General features: G+C 29.1%; 1 protein-coding gene across 1 annotated transcript; it reads left to right on the top strand.

Annotated features, from left to right (window-relative positions):
- The first annotated feature begins 4,277 nt into the window (after nt 1-4,277).
- LOC122515726 (phenoloxidase 1-like) lies at nt 4,278-11,431 on the top strand. Its single transcript, XM_043633143.1, has 9 exons — nt 4,278-4,651; nt 5,210-5,402; nt 5,494-5,717; nt 6,277-6,479; nt 6,869-7,286; nt 7,363-7,491; nt 7,952-8,279; nt 8,595-8,827; nt 10,977-11,431. Exons 1-9 carry the CDS (start codon nt 4,538-4,540, stop codon nt 11,220-11,222), a joined length of 2,088 nt encoding a protein of 695 aa, XP_043489078.1. The 5' UTR covers nt 4,278-4,537; the 3' UTR covers nt 11,223-11,431.
- The last annotated feature ends 3,426 nt before the right edge of the window (nt 11,432-14,857 follow it).

The following is a 14,857-nucleotide window of genomic DNA, read 5'->3' on the forward strand; positions in this document are numbered from 1 at the left end:
ATGTGAATTATTATTATTATTATTATTATTATTATTATTATTATTATTGTTAGGATATAACTATTATTAGAAACGATTTAGACGATTAGTTGTAACAGGACACAAGTGATTGATCAGAAATTTGATTAGGAGAAAGGAAATCAGAGATAGGAGTTCTCGCAAATTCCAAAGGGTTGGAGCCAAGTTTCTGGGAATATTCGTCGATACATGCCAAGTTATGTTATCGACAGTGGGAGAGAGAGAGAATGAGAGTGAAAGGAGAGAGAGAGAGAGAGAAAGAGTTAGATACATAGATAGATAGATGGATAGATAGATAGATAGATAGAAAGCTCGACGACGAGATGAGCAAAATGTAAAAGCACACCCCGTTAATAAAGGGCACTAGCATTACCAGTAAGCACACCATTTCAAAGATTATTTCCACGACTGAAACGTTTTTCAAACTTTGCTTTCAATGTGTGTATATATATATTTCAATACACAGAGGGTGTCCGAATTTATTATTATTTTCTTTCCGATTAAATTCTATCAATTTTATATATACGAATCGTTTTTTATTTTCAAAGTGACGTAAGTTCATTTTCTCTTTTTTCGAGAATAAATTAAAGGTTAATATATCTGTCGTCTGTTAATTTCATTTACCCATTTGACCAATTTTAAATTCTACGAAATATGAAAATTAAGAAATTAAACACTGACTAGTTGTACGTACGAAATTTACGTTAAATTAAGCATGAATTACGTGATATCTCATTTTTTTTTTTGTCAAAAATGGACTTACACTACTTTCAAAATAAACGGTCCATATAAATATACATTTATTTTTTATCTAATATGTAAAGTAAAATAGTAGTGAATTTTTGTGAAAAAATACAATATTACCTTTCGCGTATTTCATTAGATTTTTTCTTCACGTTCGTTGGAAACGAACTTTCCCAATAGACGTTGCTAGAATATATTTGTCATTTCTTTTTTGTTTATATATATACATATATATTTTTTTATCTCTCCGTATGGTACTGGTCGCAAGCGTACCGATAAAAAAAAAAAAAGAAAAAAAAAAATGGAAAAGAAAACGAAACGATAAAAAATGTGTTCGATTTCACGCTGACAAAAATAACCGAAAGATTTTCTTTTTCGAATATAATACAAACGCCGTTCCTATTTCTCTCCTCCTCCCTCCTCCTCCTGGTCCCCCTTTCCTGTTTTTTATTTTTTTCTCTGCAAAAATAAAACAATGGCATATCTAGTGTTCGAATGTATGTTCGTTTTCTTGTCGTCGTCGTCGTCGAATGTGAACGCGTGTAGAATATATATATATATATATGTGTGTATTTTTATTTTGTTCTTTCTGTTGGTTCCGGTTTTGTAATCTCGACTAAATCGGTATTCGACAACGACGATTTAAAACGTACCTCGTCATCCTTATCGAAAGAATCGTCGGCCTCAAAGAGAGGTGGTGTACCCCTCTTCGTTTTCCGGATATTGCGGTGTACCTAGTCAAACGAAGATATAACCACAATTTTCCCTTTTTTATATTGTATATCTATACGTGTATGTATATATATATATATATTTTTTTTTTTTGCAAACTAAATCCAATGATAATCTTTCTTATTGTCGACGATATGAAGTGACAAATAATTAAAGAAAAGAAAGAAAATGTGTAAAAACAACGTACGGATTTATCGTTCGACATTTAATCTTGTTTATACTTTATTATTAATTTAATATTTAAATTAATATTAAAATAATTGTATTCTTCATAATTACTTACATAGTTATCTCTTTCATTTTTTTTATTTTTGAATTTATTTCTTCATTCACGTCGACGCTTCACTTTGCTTATGCACAATTTTTTCTCTATTATATTTTATTTTTATTCTATATATTTTTTTTTTTTAATATTAATGTTATTAATTTGAAATGAAGGTATAATCAATCACAGTTGCATTCGTGAAAATATATTATATGGAATTTAATTGAATTAACTTCGTCTCGCAAGATATTTTATATAACGAAAGATTTATTTAATATTGGGATTTTTTTCCTTTTTATTCAAAGATCTAATCACTGATCTAAACATTCGATAAGAAAAATATTGAAAACTAAGGTGAATTCATGAAATATTTGACCAATGTTAAAAGTATACCAATGCACGATCTTAATTCGATATCAAAAACGAGAGATCTTGTTAATTTGTCACTTTTATCTTTATTTTTTAAAGGATTAAACGTTGTTGGATCAGAAAAGTTTCTGATGACAGAAATAAATGGATGTACATTTTTTAATGATCAAATCTATCCGAGACAATTAAAAACGTACAAAATGTGAAATGATTTGATCGTACGATCGAAGAAAATGAATTATTTTACTTTGTAATAAATTGCAGCAATTTTATCGTGAACAACAACTGGCAGATACGAATAAAGCATCGAACTTTCTTCTAATGCAACATCTAAGAAGTTTATTTCATTGATGGGGAATCCATTATAAATTCATCTTTATCAACGAGACGTTTTATTTTGCAAAACAGGGTTGCTATACCGTATTGACAGAAAAATTTCAGACACCCTATATATAATACACGTGTATTCTTCATAATTACTTACATAGTTATCTTTCATTTTTTTTATTTTTGAATTTATTTCTTCTTTCACGTCGACACTTCACTTTGCTTATGCAAAATTTTTTTCTCTATTATATTTTATTTTTATTCTATATTTTTTTTTTTAATATTAATACGTTATTAATTTGAAATGAAGGTATAATCAATCACAGTTGCATTCGTGAAAATATATTATATGGAATTTAATTGAATTAACTTCGTCTCGCAAGATATTTTATATAACGAAAGATTTATTTAATATTGGGATTTTTTTCCTTTTTATTCAAAGATCTAATCACTGATCTAAAAATTCGATAAGAAAAATATTGAAAACTAAGGTGAATTCATGAAATATTTGACCAATGTTAAAAGTATACCAATGCACGATCTTAATTCGATATCAAAAACGAGAGATCTTGTTAATTTGTCATTTTTATCTTTCTTTTTTAAAGGATTAAACGTTGTTGGATCAGAAAAGTTTCTGATGACAGAAATATAAATGGATGTACATTTTTTAATGATCAAATCTATCCGAGACAATTAAAAACGTACAAAATGTGAAATGATTTGATCGTACGATCGAAGAAAATGAATTATTTTACTTTGTAATAACTTGCAGCAATTTTATCGTAAACAACAACTGGCAGATACGAATAAAGCATCGAACTTTCTTCTAATGCAGCATCTAAGAAGTTTATTTCATTGATGGGGAATCCATTATAAATTCATCTTTATCAACGAGACGTTTTATTTTGCAAAACAGGGTTGCTATACCGTATTGACAGAAAAATTTCAGACACCATATATATAATACACGTGTATTACTTAATAATTACTTACATAGTTATCTTATATTTTTTTTTATTTTTGAATTTATTTCTTCATTCACGTCGACACTTCACTTTGCTTATGCAAAATTTTTTTCTCTATTATATTTTATTTTTATTCTATATATTTATTTTTTTTTTAGCCCTGAACGTTTCATCATCCCAATACGCGTCTACAAAACCCTTGCGATAGAAATGTATACTGAAAGCAAAAGATCATTGAATGGAAGAGGTTCTTCGTGATTGAATTGCTTCTCTCTCTCCCTCTCTCTCTCTCTCTCTTTTTTCTTTTTTTACTTTTTTATCGATTTGTAAATACATCGAGTATCATCAATCTCGAAGCTTAGAGAGATAGATACAACGAATGGTTCTATGGCATGATCAAATAGTCGGCTTCTTTTTATGATACTAATAAAAATGTTAGTTAATTTTCGAAAAGATTGATCAGAAAATTCAATTTCTTAATGTATCGGTATATAATAGAAATTATAATTAGAATATCAATTATATAGCAACGTTATTATATTTTAACAAAATTTTATTATTTTACGATTGGATCGTATTAATTATTAATTCATAATTCTCTATGGGGAAAGAAAAAAAAATATTCTATAATAATTATTTACTTAAATATACAATATCACACAAAAGGGATTTTATAATATTATAAAGATATAAAAACTATTAAAAATTTCTATATATTTATTAGGCGAATCCAATTAAAAAAAAAAAAAAAAAAAAAAAAAAAGAAAAAAGAAACAAGGATAATATTTTAAAAGAAAACAGGAAAAGATAGAAAAAAACAGGATGAGATTTTGTGGGGAAGAGGAGGAGGGGGGGTAAGGAGGAATTTAAATCTATTATTTTTCTACTTATTTTAGAACGGATTTTGCGGTTAGTTTGTATGTTATTGTTATTTCTTGTTCACCACTATATCCTGAACAAGTAGGATATATAAGCAAGTAACCGTGTTCAATCTCTTCAAAACATGTTGGGAAAGCCAACGCGTTAAATTTCAATCGTCGTTGAGTACAATTTCTAATTAATTCGACAAAAATTTCATTTGAATTTCTTTCCGAATTAATTAAACACTTGCGTCAAAATGGCGAGCGGCGATAAAACTGGGATACTTTATCTTTTCGATCGTCCTGCCGAACCCGTTTACGTACCTAAAGGAGAGAAACGTGTGGCTTTTGACATACCAGCTGATTATTTGGTACGTATAAATTTAATTACTTTATATTAAATGCGAATATTCTTATCATCCGATATAAAATAGGATGTGACAACAATTAAACCGTATTTATATAAATTAAATTTTTTCATTAAGCTAAATTTACATTATTGTTTTTATTTATTATATATATATATTATTTATTATATATTATATATTATATATATATTATATTATTATTATTATTTATTCTTGACTCCGTCCCTTTCGGGTTTGGAGGGTTATATATTATATTTTATATATTATATATTGTTATTATTTATATATATATATATATATAAATTATATTTTCTCTGTTTGGAATTATATTCTTTAATTTTTATTTTTTTTTTTAACACTATCGTTTAAGAATAATTTGCTACGAAGAAGAATTTTCATTTTATGCGATTTTTTTTTTTTTTTTTTTTTTTATAAAGCCTAACAAATAAATTAATCTCGTTATAAAATACGGTAATCTATCGTAAAATGCAATAATTATTTATAATTGTTTATTTCCAATCGTTATTTATGTTTTTTTACACGTGACATTTTTTTTTTTAGCCTGATCAATATCGTCCAGCTGCCGTTGACATATTTAATAGATTCGGTTCGACAACCGATTCTAAAATACCCGTGAAACAGATTAGTTTACCTGATCTAACTATTCCCATGCAACTTGACCGTAGGGCACCTTTCTCATTATTCATACCTGCTCATCGTAAAGTAGCTGCACGTCTAATTGACATATTCATGGGTTTGTAATTTCATTCCTCTATTATGATCATTTTTTGTCTATACAATAAAATCGATTAACATTTATTGAGAAATAATTTTATGGAATTTAGGTATGAGAACCTACGAAGATTTCTTATCGGTATCGGTTTATTGTCGTGATCGAATGAATCCGAATATGTTTATTTATGCACTGTCAGTTGCAATATTGCATCGTCCGGATACTAAAAATTTACCGATTCCTCCATTGCACGAAGTTTTTCCTGATAAGTATATCGATGGTGGTATTTTTTCACGTGCCAGAGAAGTAGCCAACGTTTCATCCGCTGATCAGAGGGTGAGGATTTTAAATTTAACACAAATTCTCTGATTATCATTTTTGTTAATATTACATTTTTTATTAATCACCTACATAAAAACTAACACTCACGTATCCATAAATAAATAGAAACGTTGATACATAAAAAGTTTGTATATTCCAATAATAAAACGTCAAGAATTAAAAATATAAGAATTATTAAAATTAGTATTGTAAATAAAAAAATAGTATAATAAGTAGTAAATAGTAAAATTAGTATGTAAATAAAAAATAGTATATGTAAATAAAAATTGATATATACACGTATCTACACCCACCCATGCATAAATAATAACATTGATATACAAAAAAGAACAAAATTACATATTCCGATTAAAGAATAGAAATTTGAAAATAAAAAGAGAATTTGTGAAAAATTCATAGTTTTCGAAATAAATCAAATGTGAAAGGCATATCGCACGTATTATATTAACACATACGCGAATTTACTTACATAAACACTCACCAGTGTATCGATAGATAGGAACGTGGTATAACATGTAAAAAGATTTAACGGTTGTTATAACGTTTCATTTAGATTCCCATTGAAATCCCAAGGGATTTCACCGCTTCCGATCTTGACGAGGAGCACAGAGTTGCTTACTGGAGAGAAGATATCGGGGTCAATCTTCATCACTGGCATTGGCATCTGGTTTATCCGTTCGAGGGCGACATGAAAATCGTTAACAAGGATCGACGTGGGGAGCTCTTCTACTACATGCATCAGCAGATCCAAGCCAGGTGCACCAGTAGCCGCTAGACATAAGCCGGATAGATCGACATACCATAGTCTCTAGCTTCTACACATTCATAGCTAATTAACTTTTCATCTCTTACACCGTAGGAAGCCCTTTGATCGTTAACTCTGACCAATTGTTCGGTTTATTGAACACATATTCGTCGGATACCACGCTCCACAGTCTAATCTTAGAAGAAATTTTTATTGATTCAATGATTTTTATCCCCTTTTATTTATTTTTTATTTTTTTTATTTGTTATATTAAAAGAGAAAAAAAAAAAAGAAAGAAATATCGTCCCGTTCATAGAGTAGGAACACCGAGTGCGGTGTGTTGGTGGAAAGTGTCTTGGATGACACTTTTTTCTTATTTTCATTGGGCGCATTCTTTCAGATATAATTGCGAACGTTTGTGCAATCGATTGGGACGCGTAACGAGATTGATTAACTGGCGAGAACCGATTCCCGAAGGATACTTCCCAAAGTTGGATTCATTGACTGCGAATCGTAACTGGCCGTCTCGACCAAGCGGTGCCATTCTTCGCGATATCAACAGGCAGGCCGATCAATTGGATTTTGATATTCAAGATTTGGAAAGATGGCGGGATCGCATTTACGAAGCTATTCATACGAGAATGATAACCACTATCAATGGGGAAAGAGTACCGCTTACGGAAAAAGAAGGCATCGACGTACTTGGAAATATCATGGAATCTAGCATTCTATCACCCAATGTGAATCTTTATGGCGATCTTCATAATCTCGGTCACGTATTGATTTCTTTCGTTCACGATCCTGACAATCGTTATTTGGTAAGGACTGTTTGATGAATTAGATTATTAATTGACGAGAGTGATCAATTTCAATATTGGTTTGATATCGTTTCAGGAATCTTTTAGCACCATGGGTGAACCTGCCACAGCTATGAGGGACCCAGTGTTTTATAGATTCCATGCATTCTGCGATGACATATTCCAAGAACATAAAAATACTTTACCCGAGTACACCGTACAACAAGTAAATTTATATTTTTTATGTCATTTATTGTATCGTTAATTGGAGAAATTAATTTTAATTCGAAGAAAGATATGTCATAGTATTTCTCTTTTTAATTGGAATATCTTGAAAGTCTCGCTTTAAAATCTCGTCTAATATTAAAATTCGAACGTTTGTTAATTAACAAGTTCGTAATATTTATTTTCTTTTTCTATCGTTGATTAATGAAAATTTAAAGTATGCATTTATAAATATTAAGAATTATTTATAATCTCTAGTTTACTTATTTATTGGAAATTTAAATTATATCCTTTTATTATTTGTATAAATATTTTTCAATCGGACGCAAAAATCAATTTATCTAATTTATAATATTAACACGATATCATTTAATCGAAAGGAATTTATATTGGAAGTTGATTTTTGCGTTGCTTCGATCGATTATCACATTTTTATTTTGTTCGTTTGTTCGTTCTCGTAGCTCGATTTTCCCGGAGTAGAGATAAACGATATTCGAGTGACTACTGCGAATCAACCCCCAAATAATTTAGCCACCTTCTGGAACAAGAGCGACATCGATTTATCTCGTGGTCTCGATTTCACTCCACGTGGACCAGTCCTCGTCAGATTCACTCATCTCAATCATTCTGATTTCACTTATACGATCGTAGCAAATAATCGTAATAATTCACCTAAAAGAGGTACCGTACGCATATTCATGGCACCTAAAGAAGACGAACGTGGATTACCATTTACATTCAGACAACAGAAGAATCTCATGATTGAAATGGATAAATTCACCGTTTTGTGTAAGTCAAATTACTCTTACGATAAGTAACTAATATTTTAAAAATTAATTATTCAAAATATTGTATTAACGTAATTAATTATTCCTTGAATCATTATTAAATATTTGTATATTTATATAAAATTATGAAAAAAATATTTATTGAAAATAATAATAGTTTGATTGTTACTTTGGTCATTTATGATCGATACTTTTATATTGTTCCATATATTATTTTAAAAACTGTGACATATCGTCAAATTAACGCGACAGTAAACGGATTAATAAGATATTATAATTTTTCTTCATTTTTCATTATTTTAATTTATGTTTTTAGTACGTCCTGGACAGAATACATTTCAACGTAGTTCAACCGAATCCACCCTAACTATTCCCTTCGAAAGAACCTTCCGAAACGTTGATGAGAATAGACCAATCGGTGGCGATAGTCTGGAACAGTTCAACTTCTGCGGTTGTGGCTGGCCCCAACATTTGCTTCTACCAAAAGGAAACAAAGAAGGATTCCGGATGGATCTTTTTATCATGATTTCCGATTACACTGGTGATGCGGTAAGTTTTATATTTTATTTCTTTCATTAGATAAATACATACTTCCAAATTATTTTCAATATTACACCTAATACTGTTTTTACGCGATAGATACGTTCCCGAAAAATACTTGTTAACAAAATTATTTGTTTAATTCAGACGCAGTGTCTGGTAAAGAAATATTTTCTTCTTAGAATTTGCGTTGAATGAACCATCCTTGTAAAAACAGAATTAGGCATATTATAATTAAAAAAATCAATTAAAAAAAAAATGAATATTCCCATCGTATCAAATTGTTTCGATAAGTTCATTCGACTTTTTGTTCAACCAAATAAATGGCACAAAATCGTATCGACTTATCGAACAAAACCTAATGAATAAAATGTAATATTATTTGTGAAAGATCCTATATTATCGTGCATTGTTATTTAATGATAACAGGCAGTCAGATGAACGTGGCATCATTATCATTGAATTAATAATTGAATTACATAGATGCCCTTTGGCATGGATCACAATAGAGCCAGCCACTTACTATTACTACCTTTACGTTGATCCTTTTGATTGACTGAGTAGAACAAAATCCCTTTGTACAATTGAGTTCATCAGACGTGCATATTTAATCATCTATGAAATGGCCTCTTCTCTTTCTCACCCCATCCCCATTTTTCTTCTCTTTTTCCCCATTATTTCATTCATTCATATTGAATTACATTTAAAGCATTGAATATTTATAACTTTCTCACCAATGTAGAAATTTTTCAACGATCCTATCCGCTTTTTTTTGTCTATTTCTTTTTTAAACCGATCTGTTTAATTCAATATAAAAAGTTAAGTATCGAGTAACGTAAGTATAATAGTATTACTATTCTACAAATGGTTAGAAATCAATCGAAAATTCGATCAGCGTGAATAATCGCTCGAATCTCTTAGTCATTGTGTTTGCTTGTGTATAGCAATATGTTTATATATATGTGTATATGTGTACAGATCTTTATACTATAGTTACTCCATGCCGCCAGGGGTATTCGATAACCGATATTCAGGAACGTTGCGTTGTCCGATTCCGGGCACGAAGGGAATATGTAGTTATCGAAACGTTGGAATAGTCACGCAAGTTACCCTGTTTAAACTGGTATTCAACCTGATATACACTAAAGGCCAAAAGTTTCTAATCACTGTTTACAACATTTGCAGAATGTTTGTTAAGAAAAATGAATATTTTGGCAATAATCGAATAGTAATGATACACCAATTTTATTATCAATCCCATTTGTGTGTTGTAATTTTGAATTATTAGAGAATTGATAAATTTAAATAATCTAAATTTGATTATTCGTTTGATAAGTTCGTGCGTTGTTAAATTAATATTTCCAAAAATAAATTTTACAAAAGTAATTCATTATGTAGTTTCATAGTAAAGTTGTCATCCTAATTGTATTTCATATCAATATGGAACGATTGATATAAATTCTTGTTGATATAAATCAAAGATTGCTTAGATCAAATTTCTATTTCTCACTTAATCTAGTTTTGAATGTTTTCGACAAATAATAAGAACCGATAAAAGGAAAATGAACGATATTTGACGAATACAAGAGGTATATTTATTCGTAAATAAAATTTTACGAGTATATGATATATGATATATGAGTCAAATTTTTATGGAAAATGTGCAATCAATTCCAAGCTTTTGACCGATAGTGTATGTGTAACTTTGATTGATCTGCTTTCCTACGCATATACCTATATATTGATTTGTAGTAGTTTGTTTGAAGACATTTGATTGGATCGTTTTGATTAGATTTACTTTTTGTTCAATTGAAACTTTCCTTCTTGCAAAATTTATCGAATTTGTCGAAAGATTTTAGAATACAATTGATTAGAAAAGAAATTTTTCTTTTATATAATATATACATATAAACGAACATCAATAAAACATCATTAAAAATTTGATTATTATATATATATAAGTATAAAACTAAAATATTATTTTTTAAAAGCACATATGTTAGTTTTCAGTTAGGTAAATATTAATTTCCCTCATTCTATTCAATCCCTCATTCAAACAACGTTTATAAATCACGAAAAAATAATGAACAAAATAATCCGTAAATCTAGTGTTAATTGAAAATTGTCATATTTCATGGTTGTCACCCATATTTAATAGGTGGAACAGGAAGAATCAACGGGTTGCAAGGATGCCACGAGTTTCTGCGGATTGAGGGACCGCAAATATCCGGACGCACGTTCCATGGGTTATCCCTTCGATCGCAAACCACGTGCTGGGGTTGATAATTTGGCACAATTCCTCACCGGCAATATGGCGGTCACTACGGTAACCATCAGATTTACCGATGCTGTCGTACCACGGAACAGATCTGGAAGCTTCAGTAACACCTTGACCTTTGCTTAAACAATTCGACTTCTTTCTCCCTTGACATTTATTTTTTTTTTTCTCGTAATATTTAATCGTTTATTATCGTTAATGGCTTTGGACGGGAATACTCGTAATTTTGGGATGTGATCAAAAATTAGCCTAAAGGAAGAATCGAAATATTGTTTTTTTATTGTTTGTTTGTTTCTTTATTCGATATCGGATGGAAACAAAAATATCGAAAAAAAAAAAATGTTGAAGAAAGATAGTTTTTATTATCTTACTTGACGGTTAATCCCTTTTTAACCCCGATACCTCCTACATATGGGTTGTTGCTAACGAAAGAAATATTTTTACACGAAGATAGGTTGAACCATTTTTTTTTTTTTTTTTTCTAAATAAAAGTGATGTTTGACGAAAATTAAACGATATTTTTCTATGTAAGGGGTTTCAAAATTTTTCAACTCGCCAACGTATTCGATCTAAAAATCTTTGATCGATAGAAGAATAGAGGATATATTTCTATTATATCTAGGATTTATTTTCTAAGGAAAGAGAACGGAACATTTGAAAAGGTTCTCGATTGGCAAGATAAAAAAAAGAAAAAAAAGGAAAGAAAAAAAAAAAATACACAGAAATCGAAATCGCACGGAAAATCGAAACGTTATCCATTTTTCCTTTCTCTCTATTTCTCTCTCTCTCTCTCTCTCTTTATTACACTATTTTTCTTTCTTTCTCGTTCTCGATTCTTCCTAGTCGGTTATCATCCTTTTATTCCATGTTTATTCGTGGTAACGATATCCCCGTTCTTGTTTCTCTCATCCCTCTAACATTTTATTGTATTGGGAAACTTAGATTGTAAGAAGCAAATGAAAAAAAGAAAAAAAATAATTAAAAATAAAAACTAATAATAATAATAATAATTATAAAAAAGTAAAAAAAAAAAAAGAAAGAAAGAAGAAACAATAATAAAAGAAGAAAAAGAATACGTAATATGAAATAAAGTATAAAAAGAATTATGCAAATTGCTCTCGACGTATCTTTTTTTGTTTTACCTTCCACCTAAATCACCCTTCCTCCCCACCCCCCTACCCCCACCGTGTACTCGTCGTGCACACACTTAAATCACTCGTTCGTACGTTACTTTTATTTTCCTATAAATTTGTGTTTCTTTTGTATTATTATTATCTTTTCTTAATCCATGTTTCTACGTTTAATTTGAAAGATTCGAGGATACCCATCATAAATCCTTCCAACGTTTTCCTCGTTTGAAATATTTTGTCTCCCGTATACATATAAAAGATAAAGAAAAAAAAAAAGAAAAAAGAAAAACAACATTAAACTATGATTTAACTATATACGTGATATAATCCTAAACGCGCGTATCCTGACGTTATAATATCCTGGGAAACGTTATATCCTTTCTCGACGTTTTCTTTCCCTTTTCGAATGCATTTTATTCCCCAAGCAAGTGTTTTGTTTCTATACGAGGAAAGTCCTGCGGGCTGGCAGACCGAATACGGATTTACACGTCCGAAGAAAAAAAAAAAAAAAAAAAGTAAAATATATATCTATGCATGTGTGTATATATATATATATATATTTACTACACAACCATTACTATTACTTACTACTACTACTACTATTACTATTACTACTATTAGTATTACTCTGTTACGACGTACAGTTACGACGATGATGGATATACGCGTTGTGTTACACCAACCCAACTTGAATTTTCCTCCTGGAATAATCCTTTAGTTTTTTTCCTTTTAATTTTTTATCTTTTTTTAATTCTTATACACACAAATCCTCCACCTATCTCTACGACGTATACTCTTACGCAAACACTCACCTACACCTATTCACCTTTTCCAAACATTCACCCACTTACCTCCCCCTCTTTTTTTTAATTCTATTTATACCCTTCCATTCCGCACCACTATCTTCTTTTCACTCTTTCCAACGTGTACACGTTGTATGTATAATTTTGTCTTTTCTTTCATTCTTTTTCTCAGTTTACGAAAATATTATTGCTCTCAAGAGAGAGAGAGAGAAAGAGAAATCGTTGGGTAGAAGGTAAATAGAAATGGTACAACGTTTTGTTCACGTATTCCTATTATATAGCATTCGGTTGAACCAATAAGTAACGTCTGAATTTTGTAATATTACAAATATTTTCACCCTTTTTATTTTATATTCGAATGTAGATAACGAAAAAAATGTTTAAAGAATATATATTTCTATGTTGAAAATATATTCAACGATAATCCGTGATTTATTATTTATACGCGTTGAAATATTATCTACAGCAATATTTATCATTTAATATTTACTTTCATTAAGATATAATATGTAAAATAACGAACATTTGTTTTCATTATATATATATATAAAAATAGTATTATATATTATACATATATAGCGTTATAAATTTTCCACAATTTCGACGTTATTTATTGCTCAATTTATTCGTATCCTTTTAAACATTTGATTAACCTTGATTGATTAACCTGCATTTAAAAATTTAGATTATAATATATAATAGTATATATATATATTATAATAAAATTTAGATTATAATATATAATAATATAATATATTATAAAATAGTATTATATATTATACATATATAGCGTTATTTATATAAATATAAATTTTCCACAATTTCGACGTTATTTATTGCTCAATTTATTCGTATCCTTTTAAACATTTGATTAACCTTGATTGATTAACCTGCATTTTAAAATTTAGATTATAATCGTTTAATTAGAAAATTGATCGTGAAAAAAAAAAATAATCGAATTAAATATTATCCGAATAGGATCATAATTTGGTATAACAAAGTACTGGTAATTTAAATTTAAAAATGAAAGTGACTGGATTTTTTTAATCATTCGAAGTATTATAAGAATTAAAAGTAAAAAAGTACAGAAGACTCTTGGTTATGTCATTCGGATTTTAACAAAAGTTCTCTTTTTACCTTTTTCTCTTTCTCTCTCTCTCTCTCTTTGTCAACGATTATTCAAAGACGACGTTTACATTCTCGTCTCGTTTCAATTCATTATGTTTATTCGAGTCACTTGTTCCACGTAAATGAAATCTCACCTAAAAATGATAACTGCATTATTTAATGCGTTTAATTTCCTTGCTTAAGGTACTGAATATTTCATTGTTAACGGAAAAGATGAATGAACTATAACGGAGACAAAGTAAAGTGCAGAGTGAGAGAGAGAGAGAGATAGGATTGATAATGAGGTCCTTCACTAATTAGAACCAATTATAAATGATTATGCATTTGCATTAAGTATACAAATACATATATACATTATATTCATATAATACATGCAAACTATTCCCATTTATCTCATATCAGTATATACTTGAAATACACAACCACAGGAGTATTCGCAACCTTATTGTCAATCGTAAACAATAAATATTTGTTTACAAATATTTTTACACGTAAAAACATATTTTAGAATTATTCACTTATTATCTTTAAATTGATATAATTACCAGAAGTATGTTGCAAATTGTTCAAAATATCATTATTTTTAATATATGTACTTAATCGTTGATTTTCCCACTAATAAAATGTATTATTCTCAAGTTTATCAACAATTTCATACTTTATTCCTACGATTAATACCATTTGTTTTCAATGCGGTGAC

Source organism: Polistes fuscatus, unplaced genomic scaffold (genome assembly GCF_010416935.1).
Source record: "Polistes fuscatus isolate 324 unplaced genomic scaffold, CU_Pfus_HIC Scaffold19, whole genome shotgun sequence".
NCBI lineage: Eukaryota > Metazoa > Arthropoda > Insecta > Hymenoptera > Vespidae > Polistes > Polistes fuscatus.

What these genes read in the sequence shown, in the direction of transcription:
- LOC122515726 (XM_043633143.1), top strand. Translation starts at nt 4,538, where the DNA reads ATGGCGAGCGGCGATAAAACTGGGATACTTTATCTTTTCGATCGTCCT. An exon ending in GGATAAATTCACCGTTTTGT is followed by an intron (nt 8,280 to 8,594) that starts GTAAGTCAAATT and finishes TTATGTTTTTAG; the next exon opens with TACGTCCTGGACAGAATACA. An exon ending in CCGATTACACTGGTGATGCG is followed by an intron (nt 8,828 to 10,976) that starts GTAAGTTTTATA and finishes CATATTTAATAG; the next exon opens with GTGGAACAGGAAGAATCAAC.